Source organism: Bos taurus, chromosome 6 (assembly GCF_002263795.3).
Source record: "Bos taurus isolate L1 Dominette 01449 registration number 42190680 breed Hereford chromosome 6, ARS-UCD2.0, whole genome shotgun sequence".
Lineage (NCBI taxonomy): Eukaryota > Metazoa > Chordata > Mammalia > Artiodactyla > Bovidae > Bos > Bos taurus.
This window is the reverse complement of record NC_037333.1, coordinates 79,906,213-79,933,352: the sequence shown is the minus strand read 5'-3', so window position 1 is coordinate 79,933,352 and position 27,140 is coordinate 79,906,213. Positions and strand designations below refer to the sequence as shown.

The following is a 27,140-nucleotide window of genomic DNA, read 5'->3' as shown; positions in this document are numbered from 1 at the left end:
ATGCCTTCTGTCAAAAAGAAATGAAAAATATGAGGGTAAAGAACAATGATACAATAAGGCCTCCCTTCACTTTTTACTATAAGTATGTTCAATTGGAATAGAGATTTCTGTTTTACATGCATCATTTTATAATAGTTTTCCACTAAAAAGATTTTCAAACTATTATCTATTTTAAAGTGGTATCCCAGGTCTAGTATTAAACCAGTAGTAATTAATGTTAATTTCATTATGCTCTATTTAGCAATAATTAAAAAAAAAAAACTTAGCAAATAGAAAATATTTTATTTTTAAAGCTACTTCAAAATACTAATGAAATAATAGCCTAATATACAAAATGATTTTTTTTCTTTGAAAACTTTTAATATAGGTGACTCACATAGACAAAAACCTGCAATTTACTCCCTTATAAATAATGCCATTTACACCCATTTTTTCTTTCTTCAACTTTTTTTTTTTTTTTTTGCATGTGTGGGTATGTTTTAGTTGATACTTTTTATTTTAGAATAACTTCAGGAAAACATTGAGAATAATTGTTTTGTGTGTATTTTTTTACCTAGTTCCCCTAATTTCAACATCTTTCATAATATTTACCAAAACTCAGATATTGATATTGGTACTACACAATTAGTTAAATTTCAGATTCTATTCTCATTTATTTTCTCTTAAAAAACAATCAATATACTACATTACATTTTCTATTTGTGTCTTTATATAGTATCTCTTGATCTATAACTTTATCTCAATTGTTTCCTTGTTTTTCATATTTTTAACAGTTTGAGACTATTAGGTATTTTTGTAGAATGTCCCTCAATTTGTGTTTGTTTGCTGTTTTCTCAGGGTTAGACTTATGTAATGAACTTTGGGAAGAATACCACAGAGCTGATGTGCCCTCATCTCATGATATCTGTCAGTATGTAATATCAACATGACTCTTCATGGTGATATTAGACTTGACCTCCAGGTTAAAATATGTCTCCCTGCCAGTTTCTTTACTCACTGTAAAGCTTCTATTTTCGCTTCCATTTTTTGTGTTAATTAAGTGAGACTTACACTCATGCGGAGATTAGCTGCATATACAATTTGGAATTCTTATGTAGGAAAATTTCATCTCTTGTCCTCGTTTATTTATTTATCACTTATTCCGTCACTTACTTATAGCAGTATGGACTCATAGATATTTACAAAGTTCTTTGAGTCAGAATATATTATCATCAGTATTTATGTTTTTGAATTATTTCAGTGTTGGCAATGGGAGCTCTTTCAGTTTGGCACCTGTGTCCTTTGACTATTCCTTTTTTTTGTTTTTAATAGAAGCTATCTCTGAAGATTATATTATATAGGTTGCAGAGTTATATTACTTTTGTATAATGCACTAATAGTTCACCTCACCATGTAATTAATTTACATCCTTCTGACTACACCTTCAATATACACTTATTGATCAATTATTTATTAGTTGATTTTTCAATACATGTGTATGGGGCCCTACTGTGTGCTAGACACTCCTCTGAGCACTGTGGGTAGCTTAGGGAAAGGCATCAGAGATATGACAAAATGCTGATGACGGAGAGTATTGTAGACCTCTTCAGAAAACTTTGGCTTTTTAATTATACATGAATAAAATATGAATCCTCAAGGAGTGTGTTGAGAAGTTAATCACATTGCTTGTTTTAATATAAAGACCGATCATTTCAGCAGCTGCATTAAAGACTATAGACTGACCAGTGTTCATGCAGGGAGACCAATTTGGAAAAGCAATACAGGTGAAATGATACTCTGAAATTAGCTGTGGGATGGTGGTAAGACTGTGTTCTGGATGATTTTTTTTATGATTTTTTAAAATATAAATTTATTTATTTTAATTGGAGGTTAATTACTTTACAATATTGTGTTCTGGATTTTTGATGGATTAGATCTGAGATGTGGGAGAAAGGGAAATGTTAAGGATAATCCCAAGTTTAAAGTGCTGAACAACTACGGTGATAAAACTGACAGTGTGTGTGTGTGTATGTGTGTGTGTGTGTGTGTGTGTGTGTGCGCAAACATACATGGACAAAATCCCTGACTTCTAGTGTTTAATAATAAATATTGAGTGGAATTGTGGTCTAGAGTATGAAAAACGATTACTGAACAATGTGTACGTGAATCTCTAGCACACAATGCATAGGCCAAAATGTTTTAATTGCATTATTTTATTTACAAAATTAAAGATTAGTTCCCTAATATAGATATATAGATTTCCCCCCTACTATTGTAACTATTTTCTTTTTCATGTTTTAATTGAAAATAATATCCTAGAATATTTTCCTGTAACATTTTGTAAAATTCCTTTGAATCAGTAACACTATAATTTGGATTTTTGTTATTCCTTCACCCGCTTTACAGGTCTCAGAGTACTTGGAGTTTTTTACAAACCCCTCTTTATAGGTTGTTTTTTACTTTTCATTGTTCATTCTGAGCTTATTTGAATTTGCCATAACCTAGTTTTATGATACTTGTGATGTTTAGTACTGATTTTGCATATACATTTAATGATTTCCCTATGATATAATGTCTGTAAAAGTGTTAAAATAAGGTTTTCTTCCTTTTTCTTAAATTATAAAGTTCCTCTCTATATATCCCAATCACACAGATGACTTGTTGTTTTTCTGTTCTCCACATGTAATGAAGAATTTATCCAAAAAAAAAAGAAAAGAATTTATCCATTTTCTATCAGATGTATATGTGAGTATTCAAAATATGGCACAAATCTTTATTCTAGGAATTATTTGCCAAAAAATGTGTTTATGTAATAATGTACTAAGTATTAGTACATTACTAACAGCAGTATAAGATATAAGATAGCAGTATGATAATTTTTAGTACATCTACATATAAATGCAAGAATAATACATGTATTTGAAGATTAGTGCATCCAGAATCCAGAGATAATAAAAAATCTTGTCTATTTCTTTCTTGTTTTGGAATTTCAATACTACTGGCCGTATTAAGAACCTGAGATAAAAGGAAAAAGCAAGAAATAATTTGAACGCTAGTAATCTACACTGCAGCAATTCACAATAGTGTGTTATATATAGAAAGAGATCAGTCATTGTTTTCAAGGCTGCTAAATAAAACTGAACTCTTGGAATGGCATGCCACTTGACCTTTCCTGGTTTCACCAGCAGTATTTAAGTTGTTCAAAGGGAGCACACTTGCATGTGTCTCCTGTTGACAAGGCAGCTTCTCCTGGTAGTTTGCAGAATGTTCAAAAGACACAAGTCTCTTGCTTCAGAACGCAGGAGAGAGTTGATTTCTCGAGGAGCTACACGGTCCATACTGAAGGATGACATGAAAAATTTTCATTTTTTGTCGCAATTTATACTCTCAGCAGGCCCTCTAAAATCAACGTCAGCAGTTAAACATTCAAAAACTATTCACTTTGAGATTGAAATACTTGATGCTCAAACCAAAAAGCAGATATGTATTGTGGACAAGGTGAGTTTTATTTATTTATTTGAATTTCTCTTTTCTGCCTCAAAGATTATTGATCAGTTGATTGATGCTGAAAAAGACTATACCAAAATATATTTTTGGGTTTTCATACCAATTTTATGATGAGTAGGGTGGATACTTTAGCATGTACTTTAAAGTATGTTTTGCATACTTTGTTTCTATAAAAGATACCCAATGCATCTTTCATATTCAATTTAAAGGGTAGCTAATAATTATTAGGTTCCGATTTTCTTCCTAATATTGGAGCCATTGTCAGGAGGTGAAATTTCAGTGCTCACCTTCTCAGCCTACATGACATTTGCCTAGGGTTTTCTCTTCAAGCACTTCCTTGCATATTCAAATGTCCATAGTTTTAATAGTGCTTTTAGAAAACAGCAGGCAAAAGGCACTAAATTTATTAAAATAATATGTAACATATGGGATAAAATCTAGCCATTTGAAAATTGTTTAGAATTGATTTAATTGTCTACAGTGTTACAGTGTTTAGGAACTTAAATTACTGTTTAAAACTACAGAGTCTGAGTTCCTAAGAAGAATGTCTTGCTTAATATATCATTCATCTACACTCATATCACTGATGTTTCACTAAGGAAAGATAAGATATATACTTACCAGGTTAGAAAAATAATACACAAATATATATGTGCGTTGTAGATAGACGTGTATGTGCAATCTTCCAATCATTTTTAGTTTTTCTAAAGTTTGATAAAAAACAGGAGTACTTCAGTTTATTATGGGAAAGACTGACATTTTAATAAAACATTTATTTATTTTGCTCTAAAGACATGTTGAATAAGTATTTTGCTATTTTTCTAAAATGAAAATTCAATCACTGATTCCATTTATCTATGCTCTAGCTATGTTTCTAGATAAGAGGAAAAGAGAAGAAACTATTTACTTGTTTTTAACTGCCAAGAATATGATATATACCTTCTTATAGTAATTAAACATTGTGACCAGTCCATTAGTTGGAAAATACTTTTATTTACAGGTGGAAATGAAAGAGAGAACTTTTACAAGTTCATGCAGGTCATATGTGGAATGTATGAAATTGAAAACCTTTACTTCAGAACTCTGAATCATATTATTTCTCTATAGTACCACTAGAGTCATGTATAAATTATAAATATGCATTATGTATAATATATTTTTAACTTACAAACTTCAGGCATGTTACAATTTAAGTATTTCGGTAAAATGTGTGATTTTTTAATATTATACTGTAGTAGGATAAATTTTAAAGATAAAACTACTATCTAGAAGTTGTTGATGTTTGTAGGTTCTCACTACTGAAAATTGAAAACTTACAAGGAAAATATAATAAAATTAAGGTAGAATAAAACAATAAATGGAATAGATATTATATTGGCCAACGATTTCCAAAGAACATGATTCTAAAATGAGATGTTATTGTGTCTTTTCTGATATGTGTCTAAACTTTGACATGAAATTCATTTTAAAGTAATGAGAAAATGTTGAGCTCCTAATTATTTCCCTACTACATTTAAATTTCCTATTATTGAGATTTTTAAGACACAGGGCTTGCATTTTTAGGTATTAATTAAACTGCACAAAATTTAAGCATACAGAAAACCAATATTCTTTTCAGATAAAGATTTGTTTTCAGAATCTCACATCTGAACTCTAAGAGACCCAGTAATTGCATCTCCAATGGCAAATCTTTAGGGACATTCATTAGGCTAGCTACAGGATTAATTTGGGATTCCTCACGGCCTTTACTGCACAATCAACACCATCTGATGTGTAACTTGCTGCATCCTAATCATTGACTTGTCAGCACAATGGGCTTCGTTTTGTCTTGTACTAGTTTTGCAATTTGGTAAATTGTCTCATAATGATGGCAAGACATATAAAAGAAAAAAATCTGGATTAGTTTGCTGCTTTGCTTTATGATTGTAAACATGAAAAAATAGTGTTTGTTGTCTCACACAGTTTTTTCTTGAACAAATTAACAGCTATATTAATAGTAGGTCATGTTAATTGCCTGTCATTATACTTGGCTCTACCTAGTATATGAAAACCGTGTTACTTAAATTTGGTCTCTGTCTTTCAGTAAGTGTAATAAAAGTTATAAAGTAGTAAAAGTTAAAGGTCATATATTTTGGAACAAGTATACTGGGACCAAATACCTACTACATCAGTCATATCTATCAAACACTCAGGAAAACCATTGAAGTGCTTATCACCAGGACTCTTATTTTGAACATAGGTTAATGAAATCTATTTTATAAGCCTATGGTGAAGAGTAAGAATAAGATATGTAACACATTTAGCATAGTGTCTTGAACATAATAGGGAAAAGAAATTTTTTTTAGCTTAATAATCATTTGGAGGGAGAAACTTAATATGCCTACAAATCCAAGAAAAAATAAGTGATGAAACACTTGAAAGTTACCTATTGAGAAGATTTGTTATAATATGTTATATATGAATTTTCAAATATGCATAGGATGTATGTATTTAGTAATATGTGCTGAACTCTAGTAGAAATTTTGTTGCATCTAGCCAATACAACTTTAACTGAGGAATGGGCAAAAAATTTTTGCTCAAGATATTCATAAGACAAAAATATTAAAGGAATTCTTTGGATTAAAGAAAACATATTGAATGACATTCTTTTATTCATACACACAAACACAAACACCCCAGGAAACAAATCCTTCTATTATCCTCTCAAGTTTCTATCTCATTTTTGTCATTACTTTTATCGTGGTCATGATGTCTGTCCACATTTTCCTCTTTCATTCTATTTTAAACCCACTGCGTTCAGGCATTTGCCTCCATCACTTCTCAGAACATGAACTTGCTGAGGTTTGCCAGTGAGGCAGTGATAAATACCTCACTAAATCCAAAGGTCAATTCTCATGCTTCACTTACTCAGTATATGGATACCGTTTGCCACTGTTAAGTACATCATCCTCCATAAAATATGTTTGATACTTGAGTTCCAGGAAAACACACATGCATTTTAAAAAAAAACAATGTTGCTGACTTCTTCCTTTTCTCTTGCTGCTTCTTTATTAACTGACTTATTAGATGTGGACTGTCACCAACTCAGTCATCAGGACTTTTCTCCATGTTTAATCATTTACCTATGGAGTGCTATAGCTTTAAATATCATCTGTCTATTGATGACTCATAAACATGTAATCATAGCTTATCTTTTCCCCTGAAATGCAAATCCAATTATCTTTGTGTCTATCTTCCTATGTATGTATATATGTATGTATGTATCTATGTAGCTATTTATTCATCCGTCTCTCTATACAGCTATTTGGATCTTTACTAGGCATCTCAAACTGAAGTATCTAAAACTGAGCATTTGGTCTTCCCTGAAAATTTTTCCACAGAGTTTTCTAAATCAACAAGTAGCAACTACACACTTCAAATAGGTCAAGCCAAACACTTGGAGGCATCATGACTGGTCTCTTCATCTCACAGCCCACATACAATCCATCCTCTTCATGATACTTTCAAATATATCCAGACTGACAAATTTTCACCGCCTCTCCCACCAGCACTGCTAAATCTTTCCTCTGCTCTGTCCTTAGCACATTCAATATATACTCTACATAGCAACCAAAACTAGACTGTTAAATCATGTCAGAGAACACCATTCCCCACTCATAACTAGTCAGTGTGTTCCTTTGGGTCTTTACTTCCTGTCACTTTTTCCTTGGGGCCTTTCCTGACTACCTACTTAAAACTGCAAAGTCTGCCATTGTTCTTCATTACCCTTCCCTGTTCTACTTCTTTACTAAAACCTATTACTATCTAACATATTGTTTATTTTCCTTTTTTCATTTTGTTTATTATTAGGCTTAACCCTATTATGCTAGCTTCACAAAGTCAAGGATTTGTTTTTTTTTTTTTTCCTTCACTCCTGTGTCTCTAACACTTAAAACAGTGCTTGGTCCAAAGAAAGCACTTTATTCAATTATTTATTGAATAACTCAATGCCTGTTCAAGAGATATGTGGATTTGATAATGCACTCATGTTTAGCAGTGGTAGTTTTGGGATGGAGGAGTATGATATTTAAAAATACTGCTTTTTTTTTTTACTATTTTCTAAATCTAATTTGGGCTTCTCTTTTAGCTCAGTTGGTAAAGAATCTGCCTGCAATGCAGGAGACCTGGATTCTATCCCTGGGTTGGGAAGATCCCCTGGAGAAGGAAATGGCAACCCACTCCAGTATCCTTGCCTGGAAAATCTCATGGACAGAGGAGCCTGGTGAGCTGCAGTCCATGGGGTTGTAAAGAGTTGGGCACGACTGAGTGAATAACACTTACTTAAATCTAACTACAAATCAAATAAATGTAAATATATTTATAGAAAAGCATTTAATTAAATCATTTCATTGAATGCCCAAATTACTCTTGGCTTGCTCCCAAAAAGATATATAGAATTTAACTTTGTATTGTGTATAATTTACTAACAAATAGTCATGTTCTTATTACAGAAGCTAATAAGCCTTTCATAAAAAGGCAATGTGTATGGGAATATTCAATTGGTATAGTTATTTCCCATGAATAATTAAACTGCAGATAATATGAGTATTTTCTTGTTCTTTAGTGGCTAAGTCCTATCCGACTCTTTTTTTTTTTTTTTAATAGCACATGCAACCCCATGTGCTATAGCCCATCAGGCTCCTCTGTCCATGATTTTCCAGACGAAAATACTGGATTGGGTTGCCACTTTCTTCTCCAGGGTATCTTCCTGACTCAGGGATCGAACCTGGGTTTTCTGAACTGGCAGGCGGATTCTTTACCACTGAGCCACCGGAAAAGCCCAATATGACTATTTGTGTGTGTGTGTGTGTGTGTGTGTGTGTGTGTGTGTGTGTGCGCATGCGCACACACACACAATAAGTCACTTCAGTTGTGTCCAACTCTTTGTGACCCTGTGGACTGTAGCCCTACAGACTCCTTTATCCAAGGGATTTTCCAGAATACTGGAGTGGGTTGCTATGGCCTCCTCCAGGGCATCTTTCCGACCCAAGGATTGAACATGTGTCTTTTATATCTCCTTCACTGGGAGGCAGGCTGTTTACCACTAGCACCACTTAGGAAGCCAAGTATGACAATGAAGACTGATAAAAGTGAGAAGATTTAAAAAATATTGTTAAATATCATTTTAAGTATTTTTGGAACATTAAAAATACATATGAAAAGTACATTTCTTAAAATTAACAATGAGTAATTTCTAGTTGCTAACTATTTCCATCTCACTTCTATTTTTTAAAATGTCAGAAGCTTATCTGGTGACAAGTGAATGATTCAAGAGCATGGAAAGAACTCTAAAAAGCTAAGCTCGTTAACATTTCCAATATCATCACATTCTTTTTTCTTTAATCTTTTCTCCAAGGAACTTGACCTCAAGAGACCTCTATCTTTTATTTTGTATACTCTATGAAAAAATTGTCAAAAACTTTTTAAAGACTTCTTATGAATAGAATCCTCAGTAATTCTCCAATTCTTTTAAAGGCAAAAATACCAGTGTTCACTAGAAAACTGTGGAGAAAATAATAGGCTAGTAAGATTTCACAAAAATTGAAGCCCATATTTATGGGCTTCCCTGGTGGCTCAAGCAGTAAAGATATATATATATATATATATATATATATATATATATATACACACACACATATATACATAAAATAACATTAGTTAGTATTCAAACCTAGTATTCAAACCTAGAAAATACTAATACTTAAGTTAGAAAATTTGAGAATTCTTAATGTCTGACTTTGCCACTTTAAATATTTTATCTTGGACATGTAATTTAGCATATGTGTGCCTTAATTTTCTAATCTGTAAAATGAGAATGACACTTGTCTTAAAATGGTCTAATGGCAGTTTTCAGAATTTCATGCATATGCAAATACAAATATCTTCCTGTTCTTCCATTCCAACTCTTCTTTCTCCTTCTCTTGTTTTCTATTCCTCTTTTCTCCTCTATTTTTTCAGTCTCTTCTTCACATCCCTGTTCTCTTTTTTCTCCTCTCTACTTTATCCCCTCCATTCTATTTCTTATGATGTGGCATCATATCATTGAAAGTTTATGACTTTTGAACTAAAATACACCATATTTTAATATAAATTTGGCCTGCTTTTTTTTTCTCTTTTTCCTTGGATATAGTCCAATATATATGTCCCTTATTATCTTTTTCTAGAAAAGTATCTAGATATTATTAATCTTCTTCCCCTGTATAGAAGAAGAAAAATTGGCACAGGGAGTTGAAAAGAAGAACTTAGTGTGTTTTAGAACCAAACTTTGAATCTGGCCAATATACATTCTGTGGCTTGTTCTTAACTACCATACACTATTATGTGGAAAATTATTGACCTTTACTAGCCAAAATCCTCATTTTCTATTTAATTTCATGATTGAGGCATCTGACTTCCAGTAAAATGTGTTTCAGGCCATTGGTCCTATTTTACAAGGATGTCTACTTGCCTTTCCACTTAACATAAAGAAAGACTCTTAAGCATATTAAAATATATTTATGGACTTCCCTGGTGGCTCAGGCAGTAAAGATATATATATATATATATATATATATATATATATATATATATATATATATATACACAAAATAATATTAGTATTCAAACCTAGAAATTAAAAACATTTAAATTTTCCTCTAATAATAAAGATAAAATGTGCTTTAAAAGTTCTTATTTTTTAAGATTAAGAAATTGAAACAAATGGTTCCTTCCAGAAAAGGTAATTAGTATAATCATTTTGTATGAACCCACGAGATCCCCAGTGCCCACTCTTCTTTTATATATGATTGAGAATTCCATAATGCAGCATGCAATTGTGATTTCAAAATAATCATTGTTTAATATTTTCTGCCCTGTCTTATATTTCTCTCAGAAAAGGTATACCTATTTTGTATGTTTGTTCATGACATGTAGTCCAAATATATAATGTTATTGAAGAGATAATTTAGTGCAATGATTTATGCCCTGAAGTCAGTTATGTTTGTATCTGCATTTGAGCTTTGCAAATCATTGTCTTATCACCTTAACATATTGCTTAACTATTCTGATTCTTGGTTTTCCAAGTAGGATAAATATCAAACCAAAGTAAGGTCAACATCTATCTTCCAGGAATATCTGTGGATTTTATACTTCTATGAAAAATATTGTACCATGTTTGTCACACAGTTATTTGTATGCAAATGAACATTATTTTAAATAGTGGTGATACATTTTAAAATGTTATTCCAGTGAAATGGAAAAATATTTAAACTGATAATTTTTTTATTATGACTGTAAAAATTTAGGCATTTCAATGATAGTTATTATTATTCCTTTCTGAAATGATTAGTAAGGGCTTCCCTGATAGCTCAGTTGGTAAAGACTCTGCCTGCAATGCAGGAGACCCCAGTTGGATTCCTGGGTCAGGAAGATTTGCTGGAGAAGGGATAGGCTACCCACTCCAGTATTCTTGGGCTTCCATTGTGGCTCAGCTGATAAGAAATTCACCTACAATGTGGGAGACCTGGGTTCGATCCCAGGGTTGGGAAGATCCCCTGGGAAAAGAAAAGGCTACCCACTCCAGTATTCTGGCCTGGAGAATTCCATGGACTCTATAGTCCATGGGACTGCAAAGAGTCGGACACGACTGATTAGGAAGCATTAGAATTAGAAAGCATAGTCACAGGGTCCCATCTATGCAGAATCAATTCCTAGAAGTCTGTATCCCACCTGCATATTCCAAATAATATGCATACTTACTTGTACTATGTTATACCATGGAGATGCCAATAGATGTACAAGCAATTCCTGTCACTTTAATAGTAGAGAAAAAAAAATAATGTATTCTAGAAAACTATTAATGAATGACATTTACAAAACTAATATACACTGTTGTAAATATTTAACTAATTTATGTCTACACATTTCAATTTTCCATTTTTATCACTGTTTACAGTAAGGCTAAGATGTCATTTTTATCTCCTAATACATGAGGTCATGATACTCCATTTAGAAAATAAACATAGATGATTAGGTTTTAGAGGATGCCTCTAGAAATAAAATGGTTGAAATTTACCTGATTCAGTCATTCTCTTACTCTGTATTTTGACATTTTATAGTATCACAATCAAGTATCTATCGATTTAAAATATATTTTATTGATATATTGTCCACTGTTCTATTACCTTTTCGAGATAATGCATTAACACAAACAGATACAATTCCTAATTTCATTGATTTAATTCTCTCCTATGGAAGATGAACACTGTAAAAGTAATTTTATATGGAAAAATATATACAATGTGAGAGGGAAAACAAGGTAATTTGGGGTGGTAAACATAGGAAGATTACTTGGTCTGTTGCACAGGAAAAGTCTTCCTGGAGAAATGGTGTTTATGTGTGGCCCAGATAGTGAATAAGATGAAGAGAAGTAGGATAAGATAGACACTTAGGAGGTAGAAACAACAGTACATGTTGTTTGGTTGTCAGGAATGAGGGACAGGAAGGGTGTAGATATGATGCTAAAATGATGTTTGAGCAACTGAAGATCCTGAAGATGAAAATCCCTTATGATAATACAGTGGAAGAAACAAATCGATTCAAGGGTTTAGCTCTGATGGAGTGCCGGAAGAACTATGGATGGAGGTCCATGACATTGTAGAGGAGGCAGTGATCAAGACCATCCCCAAGAAAAAGAAATGCAAAAAGGCAACGTAGTTGTCTGAGGAGGCCTTGGAAATAGCTGAGAAAAGAAGAGATGTTAAAGGCAAGGAGAAAAGGAAATATATACCCATTTGAATGCAGAGTTCCAAAGAATAGCAAGGAGAGATAAGAAAGCCTTCCTCAGTAATCAGTGCAAAGAAATAGAGGGAAACAATAGAATGGGAAAGACTAGAAATCTCTTCAAGAAAATTACAGATACCAAGGGAATATTTCATGCAAAGATGGGCACAGTAAAGAACAGAAACTGTATGGATCTAGCAGATGCAGAAGATATTAAGAAGGGGTGGCAAGGATACATAGAAGAAGTATACAAAAAAGATTGTCATGACCCAGATAATCACAATAGTGTGATCACTCACGTAGAGCCAGACATTCTTGAACGGGAAGTCACGTGGGCATTAGGAAATATCACTAGGAAGAATGCAACTGGAGGTGATGGAATTCCAGTTGAGCTATTTCAAATGCTAAAAGATGATGCTGTGAAACTGCTGCACTCAATATGCCAGCAAATTTGGAAAATGCAGCAGTGGCCACAGGACTGGAAAAGGTCAGTTTTTATTCCAATCCCAACGAAGGGCAATGCCAAAGAATATTCAAACAACCTCACAAAAGCACTCATCTCACACACTAGCAAAGTAATGCTCAAAACTCTCCAAGCCAGGCTTCAACAGTACTTGAACAAAGAACTTGCAGATGTTCAAGCTAGATTTACAACAAGCAGAGGAACCAGAGCTCAAATTGCCAACATCTGCTAGAATCATTGAAAAAGCAAGAAAGTTACAGAAAAACATCTGCTGCAAAGTCACATCAGTCGTGTCCGACTCTGTGCAACCCCATAGATGGCAGCCTACCAGGCTCCCCTGTCCCTGGGATTCTCCAGGCAAGAACACTGGAGTGGGTTGCCATCCTTCTCCAATGCATGAAAGTGAAAAGTGAAAGTGAAGTTGCTCAGTCATGTCTGACTCTTAGCGACCCCATGGACTGCAGCCCATCAGGCTCCTCCATCCATGGGAGTTTCCAGGCAAGAGTACTGGAGTGGGTAGCCAGTGCCTCCTCCCCAGAAAAACATCTACTTCTGCTTTACTGATGATACCAAAGCCTATGACTGTGTACATCACAATAAACTGTTTAAAATTCTTCAAGAGATGGGAATACCAGACCACTTTACCTGCCTATTGAAAAATCTCTATGCAGGTCAAGAAGCAACAGTTAGAATTGGACATGGAACTACAGACTGGTTCCAAATAGGGAAAGGAGTATATCAAGAATGTATATTGTTACCCTGTTTATTTAACTTATATGAAGAGTACTTCATGAGAAATGGTGGACTGGATGAAGCACAGCTGGAACACAGATTGTGGGAGAGAAATATCAATAAGCTCATATATTCAGATGACACCCCCCTTATGGTAGAAATCTAAGAGAAACTAAAGAGTCTTTTGATGAAGTGAAAGGGGAGAGTGAAAAAGCTGGCTTAAAACTCAACTTTCAAAAAAACAAAGATCATGGCATCAAGTCCCATCATTCATGGCAAATAGATGGGAAATAATTGACACAGTGACAGGTTTTATTTTCTTGGACTCCAAAATCACTGCAGATGGTGACTGCAGCTGTGAAATTAAAAGACACTTGCTCCTTGGAAGAAAAGCTCTGATGAACCTACACAGCATATTAAAAAACAGAGACATTACTTTGCCTACAAAGGTCCATCTAGTCCAAGTTAAAATTTTTCCAGTAATCATGTATGGATGTGAGAGTTGGACTATAAAAAAGCTGGACACTGAAGAACTGATGCTTTTGAACTGTAGTGTTGGAGAAGACTCTTGAAAGTCCCACCAGTCAAATCTAATGGAAATCATTCCTGGGTTTTCACTGGAAGGACTCATCAGTTTGTACTTCCTGGGGGTCTTCAGTTTGCATTATAATGACTCATCAGCTGAAGCTCCAATACTTTGGCTACCTAATGTGAAGAACTGATTCATTGGAAAAGACCCTGATGTTTGGAAAGACTGAAGGCAGGAGGAGAAGAGGATGACAGAGGATGAGATGATTGGATTGCATCACTGACTGAATGGACATGAGTTTGAGCATGCTCTTGGAGTTGGTGATGGACAGGGAAGCCTGGTGGGCTGCAGTCCATGGGGTCACAAAGTGTAGAACACAACTGAGTGACTGAACTGATTGAATGTTTGTTGTGGATTTTTATGTTTGCTATTAGTTTGCTTTCTTATTATTTTTCAGACTAGTTGAGAGTAAGGAAGGAAGCAAACACTCAAGTTTGTACATTTTAAATTGGAGATCTTTGGGAGATAACCAGTAAGCAGTTGCGTTTGAAGATGTAGAACTCAGGACAGTGGTCCAGGTGAAATATATTAACTTGAGGATTAGAATCATATAGGTAGTCTTTGAGGCCTTTTGAGTAGAGAAGATAAAATTAAGAAAGAACAATGTGATTGATTGGAAGGGAAATGAATCAACTGTAGAAAACTAAGAAATTCCAAAATGTAAAGATTTTAAATAAAGAGATGAAGAAGATTTTAAATAAAGATATAAATGAAGAGAAGGCTCCAGAGTATTAGAAGAAATATGTCAAATGTTATATAACAGAAGACTAAGAAAAAAAATTGATTTGAGAAAAAAATTGATTAGAGATCAGTAGAGTCAAATGCAGCTAAGTAAAACAGAGGAATGCTGTGAGTGTCCCATATATTAAAGGTTGCAGTATTAATTGCTGAATTTAATGAGACCACTTTAGATACAATAACTTGGGGGGAATCTAGTCTGGAATGGGACTGCCAAGAAATGCAGAATAAAAATTTGAGTTTCCTGAAAGGCCCTTCCTTTGTAGGTTGGGGACGGGGGGAGAGGCTCTTGAAAAATGTACTTGTCCTAACTCTATTATTCAATTTTATACTCTTATTTATTTCAATTCACATACTTGGAATTATCTTCTACCTTTTCTTTATTACTCCATGTTTCAATATTCTATACTACTCAGCTATCCCAAAAGAGCCTTGTAATTTGCATTGTTTAACTTTTGATCAAATTTGATTCATGTTCCTGAAGTGTACTGTCACAATCTTATGTCTAATTCACATTCATTCTTCATGGTCCAACTGAGACAACAACCATTTTATGTGCCAGTATTATATCCTATAAGCAGATGTGTTCTTTGTCCCAGTAATAATTAGTTGAAATCTCCATTATGTACGTTATATAGGCTAGTAGTTGGGACTGAGCATTTGTACCTATCTTAACAATTTGAAAAATTGATTTTGTGCTTGCTCAATCACATAATCTTCTTGAAATGACAATTGTATCTGGTATATCAGTATTTAATTTTATAGCAACTTAGTTTCATTTTATTTTACAAATGAATTAGTCTACAGCAAAGTAGAAATTTTTCAGAAGTGATACTTTATCCCACATAGTTTGAGAAGCACTAAACAAGATGACATGAAAGTGACCATTTCAACACTGCCATCATTCAAGCAGATCAAATCACCTAAATGCTATTTTACAATATATGTATCTTGGATGCAAAATAAGAACATGCCATATTTAGGTTCTTCCTGGATTTCTTTCCAAAGATCACAGTTTCTTAAAAGGCAAAGTAAAATAATAACTCTCAAAGGTTTGTTCTGTAAACATAGAACAAAACTTATGGCTAAAATGACAAAATTTTAGACAAATACAAGTAAATGAATTGTGTTTCTCTTGGAAATTTAAAGATCAGATGAAAAATGAAATGTTAACCATTTAAGGAAGAAAATTTGGAGAATTATATTGTGCAATTAAAACAGAACCTGCTGCTGCTGCTGCTAAGTAGCTTCAGTCATGTCCGACTCTGTGCGACCCCATAGATGGCAGCCCACCAGGCTCCCCCGTCCCTGGGATTCTCCAGGCAAGAACACTGGAGTGGGTTGCCATTTCCTTCCCCAGTGCATGGAAGTGAAAAGTAAATGTAAAGTCGCTCAGTTGTGTCGGACTCTTAGCGACCCTATGGACTGCCAGCCCACCAGGCTCCTCCATCCATGGGGTTTTCCAGGCAAGAGTACTGGAGTGGGGTGCCATTGCCTTCTCCCAAAACAGAACCTATTTCCTATTAATTCAAGACTGAATGAAGAAACTTAATAATTGGAATCATATGTTTAATAGACATACAACATTTTCTTTACAGAACATAGCTGTGAAATGGTGACTATATTTTAGCAAGATGTGTAGAGGTGAGAGGGTTATGGCTACTTTGTTATTTAAATTAGACAAAGTTACTTTATGAGTGGCTACTGTATTTTAGGTTAGTTACATGGGGTTGAAAATTAGACACATTTCTTTACTCTGATATGAATGAGAGAGACTAGACATTTTAAAACAAATTATAATATGACTAAAAGCATAGGAGAGTTTAGCCCAAATTATACTAAGAAAGCTGAGAAAAGAATACTTCTCATCAGAGGGATGTTTAATGGGTGAGGATAAGAAAACTGAATTCATTGGAAGGAGGGACTCAAAAATATTTTTTTTAAATATGTATAGTATAATACATTCACATATGTAGGGTAGAAAGAACATCCTCTCAGAAGAATACTTAGCATAACAAAGGCAAATAGACAGCAAAGTAATAAGCAAGATTTCTGGCCCTATATAATTAAGTTCATGGTGTGATGCTGCAAAAAGGAGTGAATTGAGAAAACAAACAGTAGATGGTGTCAGAGAAGACAATGGCACCCTACTCCAGTACTCTTGCCTGGAAAATCCTATGGACGGAGGAGCCTGGTGGGCTGCAGTCCATGGGGTCACGAAGAGTCAGGCATGACTGAGTGACTTCACTTTCACTTTTCACTTTCACGTGTTGGAGAAGGAAATGGCAACCCATTCCAGTGTTCTTGCCTGGAGAATCCCAGGGATGGTAGAACCTGGTGGGCTGCCGTCTGTGGGATCACACAGAGTTGGACACGACTGAAGCGACTTAGCAGCAGCAGCAGAGCAGATGGTGTGGGTGGGACTGATGGTATGGGTGGAGGCCTACATGCCTTGCAAGGCATCTGGACTTCTTATTCTCTTTCAAACCAGAGGGATAATGTTTTCAGATCTGCCAACTGGAAAATTAAATCCGGCAACCTTGTGAAAGATAGACTGAAAAGTAGAAAGACTGAAAACAGAGAGTGCAGTAAAACTGAGGAGTAAATATTTTCTCAACCTGTTAAGGACAAACATGGGAGATAAATTGACATCAGGGGATCTGCTTAGGCTTTGAGGATACTCAGCCACCTCTCACATGTAACTGGTTTGTGACATTGGGCAATGGCCTTGTTTCTTTTCCCTTATACTTAACTGATACAAGTTATCTGATTGGAGGCACCTGAACATATATCACTTTCCATGAGGAATTTCCCGAAGGAAATGGCTATGGCTCAGTGCCTTGAATAAAATAGGACACAGCTAAAAAAATTTAGAAATTTACAAATTTAGTACTATGAGAATTCTCAAATCAGTTAAATATACTAAAACCCATAAAATAAAGGAAGGCTTAACAACAGGTTTATATTGAAAGAAAAGTGTGTATGTATGTGTATTCCCCAAGTTTGAGGTATAAGTATAAAACAGTTCAAATAAATATAAATCATTGGGCCCATCTTTAGGTTACACTTGAACCTTTAAGCAATATATATATATATTATATAATAATTATATATTATATAATATATATAATATATATATATATATATATATACACACACACACACACATATAATTTCTAATTTAATCTTTACCGAATACCATTCATATAACAAAATATAATAATTTTTCAGTGAACATACAGTGGTTTCTATCAAATGTAGTACAGCCCACACAGGTTAAACAAATATATGCATCCAGTTTCAATAGAGTAGAATGTGATATTACAAGTGAAAGGAATATATTATTACCATTTTATTTCAGTTTAATGCTGTTTCACTGGGATTCTATTATTTGGATTTGTAATGAATCAAGGCAATCTCTCTAGATGTAAATATGTTATTAATTTGTCAAATTAACACTAGTTATGTGGAGCACATGGTGCCAGATGGTAAGTTAAGTTTCAACAGACCAGGAGGGAAACTGAAATAGAGTTTAGTATTCACAGCCCCTTGAAGAAGGATCCAGCAGGCCTCAAGGGACTACACTGCAGAGTACAATGAAAGAGAGACAGGACATGGGCACATGCCTTCATGATGGTCCATGAATGGAGTAATTTGGGGTTTCTACACTAAAGCCAGATTGGTCCATTCAAACCAAAATAGTGGGGCTTTGGAAAAACCTGTGGGGAACTTATCTAAGGAGCACATAGGAGGAGGGCTTAGCAGGTAGGTGAGACTGTGATCAGAGGAGCTGTAGGGAAGTCACATCAGAAACATAAAACTTACTTGTGACTTTGAGGGTTGTTACTGAGGGCATCCAAATGGCTGATGGGTAAGTTTAAGGTTACTGCAGTCTGCTTTGTCAAACAATACACAAGACCAGGCAACAAAATGATGGAGTGACTTAGCTAAAGTCAACAAAATCTGAAAATGTGCATGCTGTAGTAATTATCAGAAAGTTCACAGTGAAGCAATTTTTGGTTCTTTCATATTCTAACAGTTCAAACAAAATAGATAAAGCCTGTGTTTACAAAATGTATTTCTGTGAAATATTTTTATGTGATTTTTTAGGCTTTTATTTTTTTTCAAAGAAATTAAAGGAAATTGAATTCTAAGTATGTACCTTGTTCAGATTAACATTTTATTATACTTGTAGTAGCTTGAAAAGTAACTGTCAAAATCATTAACTGACTTGTTGCTGTGATCTTAATGTTACTTAAATATAACAGATTTAATTGTTCCTTTTACTGACCTCAGTGCTCAAAGTTATCTAGTGACAACTTTCTTTCCTGTAACTATCCATTATACCAAAAATATTTTAAAAATGAACGATAATTTAAGGAAACATTAATAAATGAGCATTCTATTTTTACTTATTTATTTTTAAATTTATTTTATTTATTTTATTTTTTAACTTTACAATATTGTATTGGTTTTGCCAAATATCAACATGAATCCACCACAGGTATACACGTGTTCCCGATCCTGAACCCTCCTCCCTCCTCCCTCCTCCCTCCCCATACTATCCCTCTGGGTCGTCCCAGTGCACCAGCCCCAAGCATCCAGTATTGTGCATCGAACCTGAACTGGTGACTTGGAAGTAAGCCAGAAAGAAAAACACCAATACAGTATACTCTGTGGGAGCATTCTATTTTTACAATGTATTTTAAATTATCTAAAGGCTTAATTTAAAATATATTTTAAATTATCTAAAGGCTTAAGGTAATTAAGGCTAAAGGCTTCAACAGTACGTGAATCATGAAATTTCAGATGCTCAAGCTGCATTTAGAAAAGGCAGAAGAACCAGAGATCACCTTTCCAACATCCGTTGAATCCTCAAAAAAGCAAGAGAATACCAGAAAAACATCTACTTCTGCTTTATTGATTACTCCAAAGCCTTTGACTCTGTGGATCGTGAGAAACTGTGGAAAATTCTTCAAGAGATGGGAATACCAGACCATCTTACTTGCCTCCTGAAAAATCTGTATGTAGCTCAAAAAGGAACATTTAAAACCAGGCATGGAACAGACTGGTTCCACATTGGGAAAGGAGTACGTCGATGCTGTATATTGCCATCCTGCTTGTTTAACTTATATCATGATGTACCAGAGTACATCATGAGAAATGCCAGGTTGGATGAAGCACAAGCTAGAATCAAGATTGTGGGAGAAATATCAATAACCTCAGAATCCCAGATGACACCACCCTGATGGTGGAAAGTGAAGAAGAAGTAAAGAGCTTCTTGATGAAGGTTAAAGAGGAGAATGAAAAAGATGACTTAAAACTCAACATTCAAAAAAAGAAGATCATGGCATCCGGTCCCATCACTTTGTGGCAAATAGATGGGGAAACACTGGAAACAGTGAAAGATTTTATTTTTGGGATCTCCATAATCACTGCAGATGGTGACTGGAGCCATGAAATTAATAGACACTTGTTCCTTGGAAGAAATGTTATGACCAACCTAGACAGCAGATTAAAAAGCAGAGACATTACTTTGTCGAAAAAGGTCCATCTAGTCAAGGCTATGGTTTTTCCAGTAGTCATGTATGGATGTGAAAGTTGGACTATAAGAAAGCTGATCACCAAAGAATTGATGCTTTTGAACTGTGGTGTCGGAGAAGACCCTTGAGAGTCCCTTGGACTGCAATGAAATCAAACCAGTTAACCCTAAAGGAAATCAGTCCTGAATGTTCATTGGAAGGACTGATGCTGAAGCTGAAACTCAAATACTTTGGCCACCTGACATGAAGAACTGACTCATTTGAAAAACCTGATGCTGGGAAAAATTGAAGGCAGGAGGAGAAGGGGATGACCCAGGATAAGATGTTTGCATGGCATCACTGTTTTGATGGACATGAGTTTGAGCATGCTCTGGGAGTTGGTGATGGACAAGGAAACCTAGTGTGCTGCAGTCCAGGGGTCACAAAGACATGACTGAGTGACTGAACTGAACTGAAAGGCTTAAGGTAGAGAAGACTGAAGGGACAATATTGTAGGAAGTGAAAACTGATTTTTATATTATATTAAGATTTGTATTATCTTTCTGATACAAGTTTTTGGTGTTTGTACTTCCTGGGGGTCTTCAGTTTGCATTGTAAGTAAAAGGAGAGATGGAATTTATATTTTTGCTAAAATTTGTATAGTGGCAGATTCTAAGCTCCACATAGTCCTAAATTATACATAAACATGTGATTTATATTTATGTATATTTACAATGCATCTTCCCAGATAGCTCAGTGAGTAAAGAATCTGTCTGCAATGCAGAAGACACAAGAGACTCAGGTTCAGTCCCTGAGCTGGGAAGATCATCTGGAGAAGGGCCTGGCAATCCACTCCAGTATTCTTACCTGAAGAATCCCATGGACAGTGGAGCCTGACAGACTACAGTCCATCAGATCACAAAGAATCAGACAGGACTGAAGTGACTGAGCTAAGCACAGTACGGCATATTGTATCTTTCTTTCTTGTATAAAAATGCTGCTATTTGAATGGCTACATGATAAGAGCTCAAAAGTTTGGAGGTGATCATTATTTGAAGATGATACTACCTTTAAAATGTTTTGGTTGACTACTATTCAGATACCTACAAAGATATCTTCAGTTCCGTCACTCAGTCATGTCCAGTTTTTGCGACACCATGGACTGCAGCACATCAGCCCTCCCTGTCCATCACCAACTCCTGGAGGTTATTCAAACTTGTGTCCATTGAGGTTATTGATATGTCTCCTGGAAATCTTGATTCAAGCTTGTGTTTCATCCAGTCCAGCATTTCTCATGATGTACTCTGCACATAAGTTAAACAAGCCGGGTGACAAGATACAGCTTTGACATATTCCTTTCCCGATTTGGAACCAGTCTATTGTTCCATGTCCAGTTCTAACTGTTGCTTCTTGTCCTGCATACAGATTATTCAGGATGCAGGTCAGGTGATCTGGTATTCCCATCTCTTTCAGAATTTACCACAGTTTGTTGTGATACACAGAGTCAATGGCTTTGACTTAGTGAATGATGCAGAAGTAGATGTTTTATGGAATACTCTTGCTTTTTCGGTGATTCAACGGATGTTGGCAAATTGATCTCTGGTTCCTCTGCCTTTTCTAAATGCAGCTTGAACATTTGGAAGTTCATGGTTCACATACTATTGAAGCTTGGCTTGGAGAATTTTGTGTATTACTTTACTAGCCTGTGAGATGAGTGCAATTGTGCAGTAGTCTGAGCATTCTTTGTCACTGCCTTTCTTTGGGATTGGGATGAAAACTGACTACTTCCAGTCCTGTGGCCACTGTTTTTTTTTTTTTTTTTTCCTTCAAATTTGCTGGCATATTGAGTGCAGCACTTTTACAGCATCATGTTTTAGGATTTGAAATCGTTCATCCGGAATTCCATTACCTCCACTAGCTTTGTTCTTAGTGATGTTTCCTAAGGCTCACTTGACTTCGCATTCCAGGATGCCTGGCTCTAGGTTAGTGGTCACACTATCTTGGGCTTCCCTGGTGGCTCAGATGGTAAAGCATCTGCCTGCAATGCTGGAGACCTGGGTTCAATCCCTAGGTCAGGAAGATCTCCTGGAGAAGGAAATAGCAACCCACTCCAGTACTCTTGCTTGGAAAATTCCATGCACAGAGAAGCCTTGTAAGCTACAGTCCATGGGGTCGCAAAGAGTTGGACATGACTGAGCTACTTCACTTCTTCTTCATTGTGATTATCTGGGTCATGAGGATCTCTTTTGTGTAGGTCTTCTCTGTATTCTTGCCACCTCTTAATATCTTCTGCTTCTGTTAGGTCCATACAATTTCTGTCCTTTATTGTGCCCATCTTTGCATGAAATTTTTCCTTGGCATCTCTAATTTTCTTGAAGAGATCTCTAGTCTTTCCCATTCTATTGCTTCCCTCTAATTCTTTGCACTGATCACTGAGGAAGGCTTTCTTATCTTTCCTTGCTATTCTTTGGAACTCTGCATTCAAATGGGTATATCTTTCCTTTTCTCCTTTGCCTTTCACTTCTCTTTTTTTCTTAGCTATTTGTAAGGCCTCCTCTGACAACCATTTTTCATTTTTGCATTTCTTTTTTCCTAGGGGTGATCTTGATCCCTGCTTCCTATACAATGTCACAAACCTCTGTCCATAGTTCATCAGGCACTCTATCAGATCTAGTCCCTTAAATCTATTTCTCATTTCCACTATATAAACATTAGGAATTTGATTTAGGTCATACCTGAATGGTCTAGTGGTTTTTTCTACTTTCTTCAATTTAAGTCTGAATTTGGCAATAAGGAGTTCATGATCTGAGCCACAGTCAGCTTCTGGTCTTGTTTTTGCTGACTGTATAGAGCTTCTCCATCTTTGGCTGAAAAGTATATAATCAATCTGATTTCAGTATTGACCATCTGATGATGTCTCTGGGTAGAGTCTTCTCTTGTTTTGTTGGAAGAGGGTATTTGCTATAACTGGTGAATTCTCATGTCAAATTTCTGCTAGTTTTTGTCCTGCTTCATTCTATACTGCTTGGCCATATTTGTCCATTACTCCAGGTGTTTCTTGACTTCCTACCTTTGCATTCCAGTGCCCTAAAATGAAAAGGACATCTTTTTTGTGTGTTAGTTCTAGAAGGTCTTGTGGGTTTTCATAGAACCATTCAATTTCCGCTTCTTTAACATTACTGTTTGGGGCATAGACTTGAATTACTCTGATATTGAATGGTCTGCTTTGGAAATGAACAGAGATCATTCTTTCATTTTTGAGATTGGATCTAAGTGCTGCATTTTGGACTCTTTTGTTGACTATGATGGCTATGCCATTTCTTCAAAGGGAATCTTGCCCCATGGTAGTAGATATAATGGTCATCTGAGTTAAGTTCTCCCATTCCAGTCCATTTTAGTTCTCTGATTCCTAAACATCGGTGTTCACTCTTACCATATCCTGTTTGACCACTTTCAATTTGCCTTGATTTATGGACCTAACTTTCCAAGTTCCTATGCAATATTTCTCTTCACAGCATTGGTCTTTATTTCCATCACCAGTCACACCCACAACTGGGTGTTGTTTTTCCTTTGGCTCTGTTTCTTCATTCTTTCTGGAGTTATTTCCCCCCGATCTCTGGTAGCATATTGGGCACCTACCAACCTGTGGAATTCATCTTTCAGTGTCCTATATTTTGGCCTTTTCATACTTTTCTTGGGGTTCTCAAGGCAAGAATACAGAAGTGGTTTGCCTTTCCCTTCTCCAGTGACAAGAATATCTTGCAGAGGTATAATTCAAGAACATTTCCTGCCTTCCACTTTTCTCCTGCTTTCCTTTTTCCCTATTTGTTTTTCTTCATAAATACTGAAGAATACCAATCTTCCTGTTGATAGGCCTTGTAGTAGGCATCAGGAACAATAGTGCACACACCAAACCAAACCACAGAAAATGGTTCCTCCTTTTCAGATGTTCACCACATTGTAATGAATAGTAACATGTAAATAGTCCAATACAATAAAATGTAAGCTAAAAGACCCTGATGATGGGAAAAATTGAAGGCATAAGCAGAAGAGGATGACAGAAAATGAGATGATTAGATATCATCACTGAGTCAATGAATATGAATTTGAGCAAACTCCAGGAGTTAGTGTAAAACAGCGAAGCCTGACATGTTGCAGTCCATGGGGTCACAAAGAGTTGGGCACAACTTGACAACTGAACAAAAAAGGAGAGGGAAGAACAAGGTGTTGGGCTCAAAGGATGATTTTTCTTTTTCTTGTATTGAAGAAAGCAGCTTCAGAGGTCTCTTCCATTTATTAACAGTTCCAGCACACTGAAGGATCATTCTGGGCCTAGCTGTAACAGTTAAGGGCAGTCTTCTAAAGTAGAAATTCTCTCCTCTAAAATGCCTTACATTATTGACCTTTCAGGCTTTCACTGAAGGCATACTGTTTTAAAGACAACTCTGGAGTTTTCAGGAAGGAAAGCAAAGATAAATTCTCTACCTACTTAAGAGTTTAAAACATGCACACTTTTCAGGCTTTATTAATCAAAACAGGAATCAGTATAATCAACACATTTTTGCTAACAAGACATAAGCTTGTTTATTCCTGTAGCATAAAAATCCATGCCTTAGGATTTGACAGACTCTTGGAAAGCATTTTCTGCCTCCTGCTGGTTGTGGAAGCATTTTCTCTGCAAAAAGTTTCAAGATACTTGAAGAAGTGGTAGTGTTTGGCAAGGGCCAGGTGAATATGGTGGATGAGACAAAACTTTTTAGCCTAATTTTTTCAACTTTTGAAGCTCTGGTTGTGTGATGTGTGGTTGGGTGTTGTCATGGAGAAGAAGTGGGCCCTTTCTTTTGACTGATGTGGCATTGCAGTTTTTGGTGTATCTCAATGATTTATTGTGTATCTTCTCAGATATAATGGTTTCACCGGGATTCAGAAAGATATAGTAGATCAAACCAGCAGACCACCAGTGACCATGACATTTTTTGGTGCAAGTTTGGCTTTGGGAAGTGCTTTGGAGCTTCTTTTTGGTCCAGTGACTGAACTAGTTTTCACTAGTTGTCATATAAAATCCACTTTTCATGGAAAGTCACAATCTGATAGAGAAATGTTTCATTATTGTTGCATAGAATAAGAGAAGATGAATCTTCAAAATGACGATTTTTTTTTTTCCTGTTAGCTCATGAGGCACCCACCTATAGTTTTTTCCACCTTTCCAGTTTGCTTGAAATGCCGAATGACCATCAAATATTTGACGCTGAGTTCTTCAGCAACCTCTTGTGTAGTTGCTAAGAGGATCAGTTTCTGTGATTGATTTCAATTAGTTGTTATCAACTTATGATATTCTGCCACTATACTCCTCTTCCTCAAGGCTCTCCTCTCCTTTGCAAAACTTCTTGAACCACCACTGCACTGTACGTTTGTTAGCAGTTCCTGAGACAAATGCATTGTTGATATAGTGAGTTGTCTCTGCTGCATTATGACCAATTCTGAACTCGAATTAAAAAATCACTAGAATTTGTTTTTTGTCTAACAGTATTTCCATAGCCTAAATAAATGTAAAATAAACAGCAAGCAATAAGTCAATAGCAAAAATAAACATAAAGCTAGAAATGAACATTAAAATTATGTATAACATAACCACATTTATTTAAGAATGCATTCCAAAGTCAATTGGCAAAGTTCAACAATGCAAAACTGCAATTATTTTTGCACCAACCTAATATGTAAACCTATATGCAGGTCAGGAAGCAACAGTTAGAACTGGACATGGAACAACAGACTGGTTCCAAATAGGAAAAGGAGTATGTCACCCTGCTTATTTAACTTATATGAAGAGTACATCATGAGAAATGCTGAGCTGGAAAAAGCACAAGCTGGAATCAAGATTGCTGGGAGAAACATCAATAACCTCAGATATGCAGATGACATCACCCTTATGGCAGAAAGTGAAGAGGAACTAAAAAGCCTCTTGATGAAAGTGAAAGTGGAGAGTGAAAAAGTTGGCTTAAAGCTCAACATTCAGAAAACGAAGATCATGGCATCCGGTCCTATCACTTCGTGGGAAATAGATGGGAAAACAGTGGAAACGGTGACAGACTTTATTCTTTTGGGTTCCAAAATCACTGCAGATGGTGACTGCAGCCATGAAATTAAAAGATGCTTACTCCTTGGAAGAAAAGTTATGACCAACCTAGATAGCATATTGAAAAGCAGAGACCTTACTTTGCCAACAAAGGTCCATCTAGTCAAGGCTATGGTTTTTCCTGTGGTCATGTATGGATGTCAGAGTTGGACTGTGAAGAAAGATATAATCAAAACTATAATTTTTAGTAGTCATGTACAGATTTGAGAGTTGGATTAGAAAGAAGGCTGAGTGCTGAAGAATTAATGCTTTTGAATTTTGGTGCTCGAGAAGATTCTTGAAAGACCCTTGGACCGCAAGGAGATCAAACCAGTCAATCCTAAAAAAAAATCAACCCTAAATATTCAGTGGCAGGACTGATGGTGAAGATGAAACTCCAATACTTTGGGCACCTGATGCAAAGAGCTGGCTCACTAAAAAATACTCTGACACTGGGAAAGACAGAAGGCAAAAGGAGAAGGGGGTCAGCAGCATCAGCAACTTAATGGATATGAATCTTAGCAAAACTCCAGGAGATTGTGAAGTACAGGGGTGCCTGGTGTGTTGCAGTTCATGGGGTTGCAAAGGGTGTGACACAACTTAGTGACTGAACAACAAATGTGTAATGTTTCCTCTTCTATTTAAAACAGTAAGACTGCAGTAAGACAGGACTACATTAAACTAAAGCTTGCTGCA

General features: G+C 35.5%; 1 protein-coding gene across 1 annotated transcript in view; it reads left to right on the top strand.

The window, feature by feature from the left end:
• The first annotated feature begins 3,196 nt into the window (after positions 1-3,196).
• Positions 3,197-27,140, top strand: part of TECRL (trans-2,3-enoyl-CoA reductase like) — a 142,436-nt gene continuing 118,492 nt past the window's right edge. The window contains 1 exon segment of the mRNA NM_001080324.2: positions 3,197-3,477. Coding sequence (NP_001073793.1) covers positions 3,244-3,477 — 234 coding nt within the window. The 5' untranslated portion in view covers positions 3,197-3,243.